Source organism: Molothrus ater, chromosome 2 (assembly GCF_012460135.2).
Source record: "Molothrus ater isolate BHLD 08-10-18 breed brown headed cowbird chromosome 2, BPBGC_Mater_1.1, whole genome shotgun sequence".
Classification (NCBI taxonomy): domain Eukaryota; kingdom Metazoa; phylum Chordata; class Aves; order Passeriformes; family Icteridae; genus Molothrus; species Molothrus ater.
In genome coordinates this window covers 41,592,408-41,611,926 of record NC_050479.2, presented here as the reverse complement: position 1 = coordinate 41,611,926, position 19,519 = coordinate 41,592,408, and the positions used below count along the sequence as shown (strand labels likewise).

General features: G+C 37.9%; 1 protein-coding gene across 1 annotated transcript in view; it reads right to left on the bottom strand.

The window, feature by feature from the left end:
* ABCC4 (ATP binding cassette subfamily C member 4) overlaps nucleotides 1–19,519 on the bottom strand; it is a 141,311-nt gene that overhangs the window by 43,414 nt on the left and 78,378 nt on the right. The window contains exons 21-22 of the mRNA XM_036388838.2: nucleotides 2,551–2,701; nucleotides 1,793–1,912 (exon numbers count right to left, since the gene is read on the bottom strand). Coding sequence (XP_036244731.1) covers nucleotides 1,793–1,912; nucleotides 2,551–2,701 — 271 coding nt within the window. The remainder of the gene's footprint in view (nucleotides 1–1,792; nucleotides 1,913–2,550; nucleotides 2,702–19,519) is intronic.

The following is a 19,519-nucleotide window of genomic DNA, read 5'->3' as shown; positions in this document are numbered from 1 at the left end:
CTCAAAGGGGCTCAAAGCAAGTGTCCTGAGTCCTAGGCTCAGGCCTAAATAGAGACGAAGATACTACTCCAGCCAAAAGTGCTAAAGAAAACCATCACTGGTTGGAGAGCCTTCTGCAATGCAGGAAAGAATTCAAAACTCTTTAGGAGACTTAAAAACCCAGGGCTCCAACTTTGTGAGCTGCTATGAAAGGTATTCTCTTACATCAACTACTGCTTGCTCACATTTACTATTGAAGAACTATCCAATGTGAAAACAACTTCAGGAAATCTCTAGTTCAGCCTCCTGCTCAAGCACAGTCAGGTCAGAGGTCAGACCATGTTGCTCCATGCTCTGTGCAGTCTGAGCCTTGAAATCTATACAGACGAAGCCTGCACCTCTGGACAATGCTTGCCTCTGCTTGACTGTGCTCAAAGTGGAATAGCTTTTCCTTGAATTCAGGTTAAAAATCTCTTGTTACAACTTACACCCAAGTTGGTGCTCCTACCACTATGTATCATGGTGAGGAACCTGTTTTTATGGCAACATCCTTGCAGGCACTGTACCCCAAAGGCTTGGGGGGGAAAGACACCAATATGAAGTGTGTAGGTATACAGAAGACTATGACTACAAGCACTGAAGCCTGACCTCAAAACCAGGTTCATGATCTGCCCATGAGGGGTATTATTGACAGTTTTGTTTGGGAGATGCACAAAACTGACTGAAAAATGGAAGTGTTTTTATGTTCCCTGGATCTGAACTCAAAATACAGAAAAGTATTTCACTTAAATGTCATGGTCCTCTTTGTATAGTGAAACTTCTGTACCTAGTTTATTGCCTAAAGATGTCTTTTAATATAAAAGTAAACCACAACTTTGTCTTCCCTCGCTATCAGGTATTGTAATACTGATTTGGTCAGATAACTAGCAACTATAAAATATTAAAAATGGGAAATTCAAGGCTGGAGGTTCCTCCCTGGAAGATGCACTACACCAGTCACAAGTCACTGGGCTCAACATGGTCATTGTGTATGATGCTACAACCTGTAAGCTGTACTTCAGAAAGGATCAGCTGGTCTTGCCTGAAACCTTGTAAATCTATAAATTGCAAAACAGCAATCAAATATACTTGTGTGCCTTACAACGGAGGAAAGTCACAATCTTACCTAACAAACACAAAACTAAAAACTTGCATTCTGCTATATCTTGAAGAACATTGTAATAGAGAACATTTAAATAACAGAAGTCAAAGAATCACAGTGCAAACCCGAATTATATTACTTATGCTTGCAGAACACCAATATTTCACACCTTCCAATTATGTTAATTCCATATTTTAGATTTAAGCCCTGAAAGATGCTCTAAGTAAAAAATAAGTTAGATTTATGAAACTTTTCCAAGATTATTTATACCATTCCAAGCAGACTACCTAGTATCAAATGCTTCATAATATAGCTTGTTTCCTCCACATCTCTCTCCATCCTCCCCCTACCGGTCCTTTTCTTAAAGATGGAATCCAGGAAAATGTTAAAAATTATTCTTTAAGTATTCTTATCAGGTATACTTTCAAATGTTTATCTTATACATTGTTAAAACATATGCATGGGTATTCTAAATTATATTACAGCCCAAAGTGAACTTTCTAAATCTAGACAGATAATGGTTTTGTTCTAATACAGGAATTTTACCCTAAAGAGACAAATGCACAGCTCCTACTGATTTTAATGCACATTACATACATGTCGCTGAGGGCATAAGATATTTCCCTCCCACCGTGCAAAGTATTTGATTTTTCACATCAATTCATCACAAACCTGAGTGGAGGTCTTGGTGTGCATCAAACAATTTTTGAAATCTTTCCTCAGCTTTCAAAGCCCGAATAGTCCAAAGCCCCTGGAGGGATGACGACAAGTGGGAGAACACTGGACTTCGAGCTAAAAAGGGAAATGAGAGTTGAGTTAACTTAACAATAGATGAAGGACAACATTTAATTCTTTTTGTACCACACTAATCTTTAATCCTTCCACTTTATATTTAAGCATACAAACTACTCTACTGCATCTTTTTAGAATAAATATGCAATATCTTTAACTAATGTACTCTTACTCAATTAGTATCAGTCAGCCAGGCAAATTATACAAAAATGTCTTACATTTTTAACAATAGCTGTCACTGTAGAAATTCTTTGGGCTTTATTAATGACATTAGGCACCCATGGTTGTTATTCTTAATGCTTAATATTCCATATCATAGTCAAGCTAAAGTCAGGCACAGGAGTCAGATAAGGTCAGAAATATGATTAGTATAGGCATGAAAGGTCCCAAAGACCAGCAGCTTAGCATATTCTTAACTGGCTTTATTTACAGATAGTTAACTGACATACCCTAGGTTTATCATTATGCAAAACAGGAGTTAAGCATGTAATTCACTGGTTGAGAACCAAGGCAATAAGGAAGTTGTTTGCATAGCAAAAGAGAAAAAAATTCTTTGATGGACTGTCTATAAAATACTAGCATTTCACATAATAATAAGTAGGGTTCAAACTAATATTAAGTCCCACCAAACTACATACTTGTGGATTCTAGACGTTTAATATCTCTTGAAGTGTCTAAGAAGTATCGTCGAAGAAAAATGAAAAGAATAAATAGTGGAATTAAGGGGATGAGCATCCAAGGAATCACTGCCACAGCCACAGCCACCACACCACAAATCTGTAGGAGAGTCTGGAGCACAATAGAAACAAAATAAAAAACTGTTTGCCAGAAGAATTTAATTTAGAACAAGTATAAAACTATTTAACACTATTGAAACACTTAAATATTTAAACATAACTACCACATTTAAGAGCGGATGCATTGTATAACATATGAGCAACATCTATTTTTAAGCAATTTGGAAAATTTACAGTAATATCTAAATTGACTATTTTTCCAGTTTATGGTTTTCTTCCACATTATTTGTTCTTTAAAATAATTCTTTACAAAGCTGGTTGACTGAAAATTAGTGTCTTTCTTGGCAGACTCTTTTGTGACTGCTGTAATAAAATAATAAATGATCAATGTAACAGACAACTGATCTTTAATGGATCCTAGTTATTTGGTGAATCAAGGACATGTTTTTTCACTCCTGCTAAGAAGAAACTGGTGAAAAACTGGCTTTCAACTTGAATTGAAAGACTTGACACTCAGAAGAGAGACTTTCAACATAGGCTTGCAATGTTTTCCTAAACACAACATCGATCCATTTAGAAAGAAAACCCAGGACAGGAGAAAGTGGGATTTCTCTTCCCATAGGATTGCAATGTGAAATGCTACAAATAAGAAGAAAATGTTACACACTGCAACAAGTGTCATAAAAGGTTTGTTTCACCAGGTTTACTAGAGTGTAATGTAACAGGTGAGGTAAACCTGACTTTACTCTTAGAAAACTAGATATAATGAGGAAAACTCTGTTGCTTAGGATAGAAGATCCTTGCCCAACTTTCGGAATTAAATCTACTATTTCCTTCAGACCCCTTCACATCTTCCATCAAACTTTCAGTTTGAATACACAGTCAAAACCATCATCTGCACACAAAATTCTTGCAGAACCCAGCTGTACATGAATGAATGTATGGTAGGAGACGCAGTATACTATAATTAGGATGTGCCCATTTGTTCCTTAAAAAGAGGGAAAAACTCAACCCATACAAAAATAAACCCATACAGTCCAAAACCAGACAACTGAAATCCTAGCTCAAGATTAAATTCCTTTATTACCCTCATTAACATATTCCTTAGCAGTGACAGTATTTTCTAAAGATTTTTCATTTAGAAAAATCAGTAGAGCAGCCACCTTCTTCATCACCTCATACAACACAGAATGGATTCCAGCTAAATTTTGTGGCTGCCTGATTTTTAGATTCCAAAAATACATTAGTGACTACTGGGTAGTAGAAATGCATGTCTTGGAGCAAACATGCTTCCATCCCTTCAACTTTTCCAACTCAGTGCTCATATAAGCAACACATCAGCTAAGGCAGCTACCAGAGAGCTACCGGGGTTTCCAAACACTCTCAGTGGAAGTGTCTATGACACATTGCATTTCCTGCTGCACTTCTGGTAGCACACTGAGGCCAAAAATAAGTACAACCTTTACCCCTAAATTTGCTTTTTTTTCTTTAGGCTTCTCTGCCTTTACCCTAATTTGACCTGACCAAAGAGCAAACCCACACACCTTAGAAATTACAACTGCATGAGTGAGCTCTAGGCGTAGAGGTCTTAGCTCAAGAAAGAAGATTTATCAGTGTTACAGCCCCCCATCTCATAGATCCTGAAAGCACATTTTAGGGCCTCATAACCCTATTAAAGAAAATTCTAAAAGGTAGGCATGGGAAAGGAGCTCTGGAGGAAGCTGCATTACCACTACACTGCTCATCTGTAGGTTAAAGTGCTGATAGCATCATGTTGTTTGACCTTCTAGATACACACAGCAGATGACAAACATTTTACCTAGATTTCATCAGGAGGTGGCAATGAGAGTGCACATTGTTTCACCTGGATCAATTATGCACATGGCTGTGTCAGCACAAAGCAAAACAAAGCACCCTGGGCTCCTCACCAGCACTACCATCAGCCCTTCTCTACCTTCTACTTCTCTGGCATTCTTTAGAGCCCTGTAAACATATTTCCTTTTTATCGTAGGGTGAGGAGAAAGGACATAAAGATTCCTCCTACAAATCTTCTCCTGTTCTAGATCTCAGTTTTTCTCAGTAATGCTCATTATCTCTGCCAAGCCTGCCAGCCATCCACACACTGGTGAGTTTCTAAAGGTTCCTTCACCTCCATCCTTATCAGCAGAGACTGAAGCCCATTCCTTCCTTCCTGTTCCAAACTCACTCCTGAATCTGCTCAATACATCTGCTGCCTTCTCCCTCCATCCCTTCCTAGACAGTCACAAAAAAGCTGTTTCTGAAGTACACAGTCTGTTTGTAACATCAGCCGCAAATCTGAAGTCAAATGTTGAGGAGAGCCGCTTCAAGGAAAAGAATTCTGAGGAAAACAAATGCTTCTTAATAAAAAAAAGAAGCCAAACTGAAGTTTAGTGATGATAATCTACAATATGTTGCAAAGTGCCAGTGGGGGTGGGAGTGGGAGTAGAACTATTAAGATCCAGCTCGTGTAAACAAAGCCTTGCTATGGCAGAAATACAGGGAAGGAAAAGATGGTTAGGATGACTAAAGTAAAAATCTGACACCGCCTTTGGAAGGAATTTTAGATGAGCCTGCACCACCTTATCATTATAAAAATTTATGATAGGGTGGATCAGTCATGTGTGTTCTTTTTTTTGAAAACCAAACTTGCATATAAATTAACTCTTAATGAAGTAGTCTGAAAGCCAGACACAACCATTTGCAGACTGTAATCATGTAGTCACTGCGTGAGGTAAGGCAAAGGTTCTAGCTCCTGAATTTCACAAGAGACAACCAACCTTTGCAGCTGGAGACCGCCCCAGCTTCTACCAACTTCACCGTGTGCAGGCTGCAGGACCCAAGATAATCAGCAGGGTGACAATAATGGTAACATAAGTGTCTGGTGTCTCTCCTCTCTGGAGACAAACAGCAAGAAACGCTCAGGACTGGGTACCTAGACTTCTCATGGAAGAACTAGCTTACAATGGAAAGTTGTATCAAAAGTCCAAGATTTTCCTACATAAAATAAATATGGTCTACAAACCCAGCACCTTTTAATGTATTTCTTAATTTTAACTTTCAAAATCTAATGACTGTGTAGAAAGTAACAGTTAAACTGAAAAAAAAAGAAGAAAAGCAACCAAGACAAAAACACAGGAGCTGATGAATTACATTTTGCAGCTATCTGCACAGTATTTGAAACAAGGCCACCTTGCACAAAAGGCAACAGACGCACTGGCTACCAAGACAAAAAAAGACCTGGATAGTTTCAGGAAAACACCATCACTTCCAAATGATGGAAGTGACCAATGTCCACCTTCAAACTTGCTTCTATTTCCCTGGAGAAAGATGAATCTCCCACACACAGCCAGCACACAGTCTATCCCTAGAGTACAGAAAAGCACATGTTGTTTCTGTTGGGAGTTACCCTCTTGCTTACAAGAGTCCTGAGAGATTTCCCTCATGATTTGGTCAGTCACTCCATTTACTGTGGCTTTTTTTTCCCTTAAAAATCTCCTCTTTTACTGCAGCAGGCATACCCAACTATAACCCTCTGGGGAAATGAATGCTCTGATCATCACGTTCACTTGTGAAACATGCTTTCCCTTCACCATCTGATGACCTACTTCTCCATTATTCTTACAGGTGCTGAGAGCGGTATTCTGGAGCTTCTATCTCCAACAGGTCTTGATCTAGGAGTAGCAGGTATTTCTGTACCACAACTACAGAGCAGAAAAACATGGTATAGGACCTACTACCATAGGAACCCACACTATTCTGGACGTGCAGTTGTTGACTTGGTAGGATCTCCCATCAATGAGAGGAGCCCAGGGGATGGGATTCAAGACTTGGAAACCTCTTTGTGGGAGTCCAGATGTGGCTTACATAGTGAAACTCCTGTCCCAGCTTAACACTTTAGAAGTGATGAATAGAATAGTAAAATTGTTTAGACTGGAAAAGACACTGAGATCATAAGAGTCCAATCCTTAATGCAGCACTACCAAGTCCCCTACTACACCATGTCCTTAAGCATGGTCTGTGCATCTTTTAAACAGGTCCATGGATGGTAGTAACTTCTTCTAACCTTTAAGTGCATACCTAATGACCCTATGGTTTAGTATTTTGCTACAATCCACTAACTGTATTTACTTGATGCCCTCTGACTACAAAAAAGTAAACATCTAAAGCCCATCAAGGCCAAATTTTGATGACTGAATCTACAGTCAAATCCCATACAAGAACTGCAGCAATCCAGGATTGGTTTTACCAATACTTAAGCAGAAGCCAAGTACACCTACTCAGCCCCAGTTCTCAAATACTACTCCCTGGGTCCCAATATACACTCCCAAGGATTATATTAGCCCACGACATTACCACAAAGCCATACTAATTTAATAATAGCAAAGGCACATGTCCTCGACTTAATTTTGAACCTTCACTGCATTAACTTTAGGCACTCTCAGTCAGACTGTGCTGTCTGAAGTAAAGCCATGTCAAGAAACTACAAAACCCCACTCTGTTCATACTTGCTTGGCATCACCCTTCCTCCTCCTTCTCCCCTACCCCTGACAGAACTTATTTCCTTGTTGACTCTGCCAAATAACTGCATGTACAATCAATCCTTAATCCAGTTCTGACATTTTCTTTATCCTTGAATGCTTTTTTTTTTTCCTTCAAACAGACTTTTTCAAACCAGACTGTCTGGACTGACTGACCTGCATCTCTGTTAAAGAAAAACTGCACAGGTGGCTGGTTACACTGGGACACCAGAAGACAAGTTTCCCTGGGAAGATGACATTGCAATGAGAAGATCAGAGTGATAAACACTCTACTCAAGCCAGCTCCACCCAGAACCACAGTGTAGATTTTCTGCATTTTTCCCCTTTATTACAAAAAGCCACAGAAAACATCCAAAGAAAAACTAGCACCTAAACAATTCTACTTCATTTTACTCACTTAAAGCAGCTGAGTTGAGGTGAGCAGTCTTGTCTTCAAACTACTTTTTAAATAAAATTTATGGGTTTTCTTTTGGAACAGGTTAAAAATAAGTATATATAGTTGTTTATACTATTGCTTGCATCAAACTGTCAGGAACACATTCGTCTTCAGCAAAAATGCAATCAAGATTTATGAGTACAGGAGAACACATGGGATATACAATATTTAAGTGGCACCTCTGACAATGTCCTTTTCTAAAGGAACCAAGGACAGCAATCTTTGACAGGAATGACAGCACTCAATCAGTGTTAATTCAGCTTTAGGAAAATGTGCTCAAGAAAATAAGGAATTTAAAGACTATGACAACCAATGCACTGAAAGGGGGAAAAAAGACACAGCTGGATAAGAAATGAAAATTATAATTTCAGATAAATTGAATGAAGAACAGAAGAACTAAATACTGCCAGCTCTAAAAGCTCCAAAAAGAGCAAGTTCATCTTATGTCCTGCGAGATGTTCTCATCTCCTCTCAATCCTGCTATTTGCAATTAGTCAACAAGGGGCTACTGAACTAAATCAATGTCACTGCAAATAGGCTGAATACATCTGCCAGAAATGTATTTAAAATTTCCAATCACATCCTTAATGCTAGCACCTCCTATTTGTACTCGTCTCTACAAGACAGTCCTTCTGGATCGCTGTTTTTCCAAGTGAACAAGCATATACTGAGCTCCTCAGGGCAAATGTTTTCTATGCCACCAACATGCTCATTCATTTGACTTGGCATGCATTTTGTCATTAACTGAGAAGCCTTAATATTTGTTTGAGGTCACAGCAAGCTGTGTGCAATTGTTCTTTAACAAGTGACCTTATAATAAAAAGGGGGTTTTCTTTAATTCATTGGCACCACCACCACCACTACTCTCATGTTCAAACAGTATCCTATCATCAGTAAACTCTTACCCTAAAAGAAATAAGAAATAGGTTCTCTGGGCACCTTGGGCCAAGAGGCTTAACTGTCTCATGCAGAACTTGACTGTCACAGCAGTTTTCAGAAATCACAGTCCATATGTTTTCTGAGACTTCCAGATACCATGCTTTAGAAACAGACACATAACCAAGCTCTGGAATTGGTGATTCTGACAGACACTTGAAACACTCATCCCTTAAAACTCTGCACTATATTCCTACAACATATAGAGGTTATCTTCTTTCTAAAAATAAACTATCTTCTATCATGTAAGAAGTTCTTTTGCCAGGTATCTTATGCGATGGTAGTAAGTTACTTCCAGCTAATACAGATTTTCCATGGCTGTAGCTTTGGCTTTTATCAGAGCCAAAGCTGCAGCCTCTACTTAAGCATGCAGCTCCTGCTCATACCCGCTATACAGGGAAACCAATACTGTCATACACAAAATGACAGTGCCAATAGCCATTCTTGTAAATGGCTGTGGACAATATATTTCTGTATCTATAAGCAGCAGAATCTTGAACAGGATCTTCGATTTTCTGAAGTGCTCCCTGTGCCTCCTAAGCACATCTGCACAGAAGTGTTCTCAGTGATTTGGGCAGCAAGCCACAACTTTGCAATGAGGATCTATAGAAAAGTGAGAGGTCTTCCTGAAGTCACAGGAGGTAGTTATAACTTTACTGTGATTTTCCCATATGAATAATATAAAGAGTTAATATGCTTTTGCTGTTCAACAGTGCTGTTTGTCACTTCTGTGAATAAGCCTTGGCTATATTCTTATATTGCTCTTTTCCCAAGGGACAAAAAGTGCACACATAAGAACTATTCACATAAACTACAGGGGTCTTCACACCAAGAAAACTACAGTTTTTCTTCCTGTGAAACACCTCAGATGCCAAGCACAACTTTACATGGTATCTTGAGGAAACAGCATTAATCAGTGTGTAGCACATGCACACATACATGCTTTGCTTTCTCAACAGCTCTTGCCAGAACCTGCCTGAAACACTACAGAAAAATGTCTGGCATCACCCAACATTCCCAGAGTTATTCCTCAGGTAGCAGAAAGCATCCCTTTTCAATCATATTAATTTAGAGGGTTTGTGCCTCCAATATCCACCCCCATTGCCAAGTGTGGTCACTTTGTTGGCTGTTGCACTTGCTTTTAAGATTCCCAGAAAATGCATTTTTGTATCACCTCTGTCAGTCCTTGCTGTTGAGTAACTCACAATTTTAAAGGAAAATGAAGAATGGCTTGACAACTTTTGCTCCCCTCCTACCTCTTAAGAGTAATTTCCATTATGTTTCCCCAGCTATATAAGCCCAAGACAGCCCCACTGTGTACAGAGGCTTAGAAATCAAAACACCTGATTCAACAAAGGGTATTTTACTCCTTAGTACTGCTACAAGTGGTGTATTTTCCATTTCGTCCTTTATTCACATGTTTAGCACTTTACCAGCAGACTGGTAAAGTGCTAAACATGTGAATAAAGGACAAAATAGAAAATTTTGTGAATCAGCTGATTCACTGATCTTTGTCTTAGTCTTATCCCACTCAAAAAACCCTTTTGAAAGCAGATGTTACTTCAGTGAAAATTATAGAAAACATACACATAGAATGAAAACAAAAAAACCCAAACAGAACAACTGCTTTTCAGGCTATTAGGATGCAGGAGGCAGATCTTACAGGCCAATACAAAATAATCCAAACAATGCACAGTAGAAGGATTGGGAAAAGTTAGGCTGTTTGACACCATGAGTAAAAAACTGTGAGTGCTGGGGTACTAAACAGGGAAAGGATAACAAAAAGCAGCTCATGCCCTCCATGAACAGCATCTCCTATTGCTGCTGCAGGACAAAAACCACTGTATTAGAAAGACCACTGATATGTTCCTATGGTCTAGTCCATTAATTTACTTGCTGAAATACTGTCCACTCTTCCTGTGAGGAATTCCTCTGAGCTAATGATGATGTTATCACTTTTTCACCCATGTTATGCATTTTTTTTATTTTTTTGCAGTTCTTTAAAATGTTTAGCAAAACTCTGCTTATCACAGACGCTGCCACCTCACATGTCACAGTTTTGCAAACTTTATCTTTGAGCCCTGTAGTTTCCTGCCTCAGGTCTCTTGTCCCTCATGGCCATAATGCCAGAGCAGCTGTGCACCCCCCTCAAGAATACCTCATTTTCAACTGTATGACCTGTTCTGCTCAGGCAAGTCTAACTTTCACCAGAAGTTAATTCTGGGTCTTTCAACAACTTTAAAAGCTTTGTGCTACATTCAAACTGTGGCTCTTCTGTTAAAGAGAATACCAATTCCTCAGTAACACAGCTCTTCTGCCTTACAACAACTACAAGCTTTTAAGCATTTTATTGTTGTTCTTGCTATTTAGAAATACACTATTTATGTATCTATTTTTAGGTGGAATGAAGAACTACTCATATTTCCATAAACACCACAACAGCCACTCTGCCACAGTTAAATGAAAACTATGAAAATATTATGGACTACAGCATCAGCTATCCTAAAAAATAAAACTACCTTCTTTTTCCTTCAGATCACACACTCTTTCACAGGAGATATGCAAAAAATGCTTTCTAACCAGTCCCTGACATTTTTCCACTTAACTTCCCCACAGCTTTGCCACTTGGATAGGGCTGTAAAATACTACTTGCCTGTTCAAAACAAACTCCTGACTCATAACTTTTCAGTACTACACGATATCTAGTGATCACTCATCTCCAAAAAGTTGAACAGTGGTCTGATGCTTTCAGCATATTTAAACTAATCAGCGCCAGCCTCACTCCACTACCACCAGCTTTCAGCCAGTTCAGCTGCTCTGTGCATGTCCAGAACCCAGTGAGTAAAGAGAAAATTCTCAGCAGAGAATAAACATCAATTACTGTCATAAGTGTGTGCTCATTCTTTATGTGTTATAAATATGCAGCAAACCATCAGGAAGGTTTTTCAGAAGGTTTATTTATCGCAAACCATCAACAAGGGCACACTTACAAAAGTAACTGATAGCTAAGTTTGATCTGATCCCAAAATCCAGACTATTAGTGGGAAAATTGAAAAATTGGTTTTCAAAGTGTTATGTTGAGTTTGACAGAAGGGTGTACAACTGAACCAGCTACCAAACACAACAGTTTTATAAGCAGATCTAAGCCCTTTATTTTAGCATACGAGTGACATTCATAGCAAGAGAGCTCTGCTTATTTAAACATTAGACTTATTTTAAAAACCATTAAGAAAATTGTTTAGGGATGTGATTGTGAAAGAAAATGAAATAGTTCAGCATCCTATTCTTCCACTGTGCAGGAATAGGTCTCATTAAGCCCTTGAAAGAGCCTAAATACACAGACTTCTATTTCAGGAGTACAATCCAAATGAATCAATTTATTTTAACAGTACAAAAATGTCCTTTATTGTAGATGTAATAAAAAGATGTATGACATTCAGTTACTGCCTGAGCTCTCATCTTTTGTCATACAGAACTGCCCACACAGCATTCTCCTCTACCTTTTGACAAACAAACTCATCTGGAATTTTCAAATCAGCTGCAGAGTTCACCAAGTAGCCACAGTATCAGCTTCAGCAAGAAAAAAGTTCTTATATTGTGCAGATGCACACATCACCCTGGCAGAACATTTCTGAGAGATGAAGGCTTTATTTTTGCTAAAGATAATTCCTTGTCCTACATGTTTGTTTTGGGCATAATGATTTAACACACACACACACACAAAGTGTCAGCAACATGGCTCAGTAATTTAAATTACCTCCAAGTTTCTCCTTCCTTCTTGAATCAAAAGTGAAATCTCCAATCCTTTTGCCGAACAGTGAAATCCTAATTTGTTTGTAAGCAGACATTGTCCTGTCTATAGTATATCAGTAGTTAAAGGCAATCTAGAAGATTTGTACTTATCACCATTTGGAACAGGATTGTTACACTCTGTGACTGACAGCAGAATTAAAATATTTCTGGCTACTGTAAAGTGTTAGAAATGTTAATGATTTTCATAAGTCTTAAAACTAATCACCAGTCTGAGACACAGATATGATAGGTTGTGATAGTGCTTACAAAGTCAGGGAAATACTAACAAACCTGTAAAAACCTATAACCTATAAAATAATAATAAAAATTCCCACTCTAGCTCTAAAAACAGCAGTAGTATATACACAAAGAAAGACAAAAAAGAAAAGGAGAAAACTACAGAAAATAAGTTCACTTGCCTACATAAATACAGTTAGAGAGTATTTCTTTGTGTTCTTTCATTAAAAGAAAAGCAAATGAGGAAATACCTTCCAACACAGATATGAACAGCCCCAAATGAACAGAATCTCCTTCTGGAACTTTTACAAATTCCACCTTAACCAAAGTGGGGAAATTTCCAAACCACACAGAACAGGAGGAACATCACTGGACTGCCATACAACTATCCTGCTTTCTATGATCTGAAAATATATAGAAAGTAATCTGATAAAGAAAACACAGAAGCCCATTTGGAGAAGGAATTATTTAAACCTGACTGTAATTTTTTATTTACAGGTTCTAACTATCAAAATACTGCAAGAACAAGTAACATTAAACCTCAGTCTGCTCAAATGTTAGAGAAATTAGGATAAAGACTGCACCTCACAATGCTCTAGAAAAAGACAGAATTCCACTAACTGAAAACCAGCTTTATTTTTCAGAGCACTATATTCAAACCACTTGTATTCCACAAATGAGAAAATGAAAGGAGCCCAGTACAAAACTTTGACCTACTTTTACCACATAAATGCAGAAGTGCAAAACCTAAAAGGAAATGAGTTAAGAAAAACAAGAAAAGCAGTAAAGGAAGCAAGAGGACAAGAAGGCAATGACACCACATTTTCAGTATTATTTTATCTTCTTTCCCGTGTCAGATAAAGTGTTGCATCTTCCAATTTTATTAATACCAAGTAAATAAACACCATAAAATATTTAAGCATTTACATTATGTTCCTACACAAATTAGCTTTGTTACAGTAGTGATCTCTGCTGCCTTGACACTAATGTGTGGAAAATCGCATGCATAACTATTCTTAAAAAAAATCTACAAATGAACATAAATAGGAGAAAAAATTAAAAAAGAAAAGGGGGGGGGTGAAGCAAAGGCTTAAGCTGGGGATACATAGCCACTATAGTGAGAACAGACCATAGCTTTCCCTGGAATACTGAGGTCCATATATAAACAGGAATTCACCCATTAGCAGGGACTCCAGACTTTACACATTTTATTCTGTACACACACCACCAATCTGAGTAAATATTCAGTCTGTAGGATGCAAGATACTCACCCTTCCATTCAAAGGAATGTGATGACAGGTACAAAATAAAGAACAGCAATAGCTTTGGCATAGATTATCTCCCACTGCTGGTCACCATCAACAAGACTAATTGGCTACTGAGATTTAACAATCAAGACATTCAAGGACAGAGAAGAAAAGGTCAATAAAAAACTGCATTATTTAGACAAATGTCTGTGCTAAACTCACAGCTTCTGTGTGTTAGTCTTGGAGACACAAATGCAACCCAAGTCTCCTCTTCCTCCACTACTTCCCACCCATTTTATTTGTTTTCTTTCTTGTTTTTAATGAGACAGCAAGGTTAATTTAAAAAAAAAGACCAAAACTGAAAGCACATGCAAATACTGCATGATCACAGGAAAAATTAGGATTTTATTGCAATGATAATTTTAACCTTTTGTGAAACTAGAGCTCAAAAGTTACCAATGAAAAAATATATACCCCTATTACTTTTTTCTTAGGTCTTCCATTGTGCAATAGCGAGATGCCCTTAATATGCATCTTGGGAAGGTACAGCAAGAAAAAGTCTCATAAGGTTTCAGTTGTCAAGTGTTACCAGGCAACTGTTTTGTGTTTCTTTAATTATTTTTCATCTAAACCTCAGCACAGCAAAACCACCATGATTCAGCAGAAGGGAAGCTAAAAGTACCCAAGGTACTCAGAGGTCTGCACTATGTACCAGGCTCAACAGAGTATACTGACATTTAACACAGATCTCACTACTGAGGGGACAACCCACTGCTGATCATATTTTGAATGCACACATGCAAACACACAGAAAGAATTATTCTTTAATGAATAAAAATACCTCTCAAAACTCATACATGCACACAAACTAAACTCAGCTAAACTGGAAAAAACAACGCAACAAACTCCTTAGGAGTCCCACCTCTCACAGAAAGCACAAAATAACAACGTCATTGTTAAACTAAAAGATCCTCAAATTCCTTCTACACACTTTCCCTGACATCCTCACACAATAAAATGCAGGGGTCAGTGGTACTGAAACAAGGAACGGCAGTTCCACTCTTGTGCACATACGAATGCAAGTGACCCAAGCTATTATTCCAGTCTGAGGCACTTTTTGTTCCTAATATCCAGATGCAGCAGCTTTTTCTTCCCCCCTTTCTCTTTTTTTTTTTTAAGAAATGACTGTGGACATCTCCTTCACATTTTCCTTTTCTTCACTATTTTCACTCCATAAAGCTGCAGTCAATGTGTTTTGTGTGTAGTGAGAAGGGAATGGCACATTCAGTGGTGGTCTCAGCCACAGCCTACATTGGTGGCTCAAGTAGTCTCAGGATTAGGTCTTTGTGTGTGATGAAAGGATATGAAAAGTCAGTTATTTAAACTCAGTCAAGCTGTTGATTTTGGGGAGGAAAAAGGTTTTGCAATTCAGTTTTCCTCAATAAATCACTGCCCTTTTTCAAGGGCAGCTGCAGATAGTTCACATGTTCACAGTGTTCTCCAGAAACAAAACAGATCATGATTTTTTTTACCCCTCCCCTCAATCTAACACAGGGTAAGAAATCAAAATGAAGGGGCCATCACATTAATTACTCAAATTCACTTGAAACTAAAGCAGAAAATCAACTCTGTTAACAAGTCATAAGATCACTGAAAAATTGCAAGGGCAAGAAACTGCAGAGAAAATAATCCCTTTAAAATTTACCAGAATAATTTACAAAACCAACAGGAAGTCCAAAATATATTTCACTGTCCTATGTACTCAATCAGTTTACAGACATAATTTCCAAGCAGTAGTTTATCAGTTTGGGTACTCATCTGGCAAAGTCTGAGATCAGAGTTTAAAGATGTTAAGCCTCTGAAGATCTATCTTGAGCCAGAATATGATTCAGCCTTTGATGAGGTCTCAAAACGACAGCATCCAAAATATTGGCCACTTAGGAATATCTGGGCTAATGTGCATAAGCCACTATTAAATATATTGGATTCTTAACTCCTAATACCCCCTCATTAATTTCAATTCCTAATACCTCCTCAAAACTGTATTCTATTTCTTGGCTGACTTTTTCCCCAATTAGTGCATTGTGTTTTATTAGTGCTGCATTGAGCTAAACGTTGCCCAGAGAAGCTGTGGATGCCCCATCCTTGGAAGTGTTCAAGGCCAGGTTGGATGAGGCTTTGAGCAGTCTGGTCTAGTAAAAGGTGTCCCTGTCCATGGCAGGGGGTTTGGAACTGGATGGTCTTTGAGCTCCTCTCCAACCCAAAGCATCCTGTGAGCCTACGATTTTACACTACAGACCACGCACCTAGCAGTGAAGTACACATCCACAGAACCTCATACTCACACAGAGGTTAAGGCAGAACATTTATATCTAAATAAAGTAGGTGTTTCAATCCTCTTAGAAAGTTTTAAAGCACTGTAATGACCTTCACACAAGTTGTCCTTTACCTGATGAGGTAACTTAGCTGGAGAGGAGCTGCCAAAACCACGTAACTCCAGTTAAGAAACAAGAGATTCTCTCGTTCAGAGAACGAGATGCAGACAGAGGCTAAAGAGGATAACAATAATTAAAAATATGTAAGCTCACCAAAAAAAAGCCAAAAGCCCATCATCTTCAGCAACAAGTTAATTCAGTTTTTTGACTATCTTAGTCAACCTACCAACATTGATTACTACTTGATTTTACGAACAAATTTAATGCCATATTTAGTAGAAATAACAAGTGTCATTCTGAACATAGCATTGCTTTCTAGTTTACTTTTTTAGGAGAATTGGTACAGAACCTTATGGTCATCCAGAATTCATTACAGAAGATAAGACTCAGGCTTAGACTGCAGATTTTTAAGGTTTTTTTTTTTTTACTTAAATGAGCTTCAGCCTGGACTCTGACTGTACCATTAAAGATATTTTAGCTGAAACACCTAACTTAACCTTCGGTTTCTTCTCAATTTTTCTAATTCACATCTACCCACAGTGTTCTGTTCCAGCCATGTAGTCAAACATAGCCGTAAACATGTTCTCATAAAAGAGACTTATTTTTAATTCATAAACCTTGTGGATACAGCAGTGATTTCCACAAAACACAGTCAGCTGCACTAACATGAGATGCCTCATATGTTGTTAAAATTCATAAGAAGAAAAAAATTATTGCCTTCCAGTGAGGACTGCTTCTCTTCCCTTCAACCTCTCAAGACAGGTGTCTTTGGTGCACTTCAAACCACACGATGAAAATATGGCAGAAAACTTTAAATGCAATGTGAGTAGCTACTTTGGGAGGTATTGCAAAGCTATGGTTTTGTAAAATCTAATCAGATTTTCAAAAGAAAACACAAGGTTCATGATGCATTTTTGTGCTTGCCACATACCTTTCAACTTTGCATTAACCACAAAGTGTACAGAGACTATCCACTGTCTTGGAGAGAGTCTTTATTCTCCTTAACTCAATGGAAGATGTAAAAAATTAAATTCTTTCTGTTCAAAGAAATAATTTTCATCCAGTTCAGCTGTCTAGACTAATAATGCTCATTATGGCTGTAGTGCAGTGTATAAATCTTATTACCTACTCCAAAAAGAATATTATCAATTTTTACCATTGCTTAAACATCTGTATTTTGTGTAATGACAAAAATATTGAAACTAGAAGGTGGCATTTAATTGTTTATTTATCGGTATTTAAACTGGCTCATGCTGTAGCTTTTGAGTGTCCAATCACATTGTATTTATTTGTGCTGAAATTACACACTCACTTGCCAATACAGTAAAAGGGTGGAATGCTCCACAATGATCCCAGCAATAACTCTGAAAAACGACCACTTCTTCAATGCAAATCCGCTCAAGAAAAGCTTCTACACACAAAGTAAGATGAACCAGTTACTGCATTGTTTATTAAGTTTCACTTGATTCCTCCTGACAACCATTTAAACAATGAATGTTGGGAAATGTCTCTCAAAGAATCAACAATAATGGCTGGGATCAGGGCTTTTATATCCAGCTAATACTGTTTTTAGAAAGGAGAAAATATTTCTTCCTGAAGGGATTATAAGAAGTGTTATAAAAGACACCTGCAAACAAAACAAGTGACAAAAGATCTCTATCATTATTGATAGCATTTATCTTTTGTAAAAATCTCTGCTTCATCAGAAATAAATACATATTTGCTCTTGAATTTCAAAAGCAACCACTAAGCAAGAAGCCTGCTGATCAAGAAGAGTAAGTTTTAGAAAACCTGCCAAGAAGAAAGTGCTTTTTTCTTATGGATAGCAGTGCATTATTAATCAACACTAAGATCCTAAATTTTCTTTTCTGATGCCAAATAGAGAAGGCAAGCTTTGAACCACAGTGTCTTTTTGTCTTTTTAATACTCTACTGGACTTGTAAAATCTACTTTGTTTTTTGGAAAGCAGAAACTTTTCACTTAAAAAAACAAACTCCAGAATTTGAAAAATTATTCAATAGCCAATTAAAAAAAAAAAACCCATATAAATTAATCAAGATGAAGGAAAATGTTTACCAAATGTGGTTTACAGTAGGAGCTTGAAAGAAGAAAACAATCACATCTAGAGAAGCAGTCTTCGCTCTTTCATTCCAGACCAGTTCAGTTTTGGAAAGCACACACTGCCTGAAGGATCTATACACTGGTCACTGACTAGGTTTTCCAATGTGCTGGTAGATGTTTCTCTCTGTACACTCTGTACCATGTGCCATGCACACAGGGTAGACACTCTCTCAGCCTTCTTTTGAAGCACATCAGTTTGTTCTGTCAAAAGTAAGACACTGCAATTCTCAAGACAGTTTGCTTCAGGGTCTGCTCCCAAAAGGAAGTATGGACAAGATCACACCAATTGTGGCTCCCTCTGCTTTTGCAGACTTCTGTAACATTTTCCCAGCAAATTCTGCATCCTCAGACAACCCCACATGCCTTTAAACCACATGCCAGGGCGCGCAAAACACCCACTCAGTTTCTTGCTATAAAACCACCATGTTGTCTTGCAACACAACCCTCACATTATTATTGTAAATGCACACAACTAAAGAAAATGGTTAATCATTTTATCTCAGGATCACAGGACCCAGAGGATGCTCTGGCCATGAGCAGTACACAGTGCGAACACACACACAGTGCAGTCTGCTGTAAAGAGGACACACTGATGCACATATAAACCCCTCTGGCCCAATGGACAAGCAGCACACTGGGCAGGACAGATGGGTTTGACTTTGCGGATGCAAACCGTACGCTAAGAGAAGAGGATAAGGAAGGACTGCAGGACAAACTGAACTTCCAGTCAAAAAGAAAGGCACATACGTATAGTTTCAAGCCAGCTGAAATAAAGATATTCTGTCTAATAAGACAGTTAATGAGAATGAAGAAGACCTAGAATCTGTACAAACAGCAAAAAATTGTTTTTATAGAAAAAAACACATTGCACTTTCAAGAAGAATTTAAATTAATTAAAATTAAATTAAGAGGCCATGAATTAAAAATCCTAATATTCACTGTAAGCAACTCCCTAACTCACAAAAAAAACCCCAATTACTGTAATTGATAGGTAAAATACACCACGGTTCCTTTCTTCCCCAAAATGACACTTTAAGGTGGCACTGTAAAAATCTGAAAAATAAAACATACATCTCAATTTCAGCTACTTCACTAAACTACAAAAAA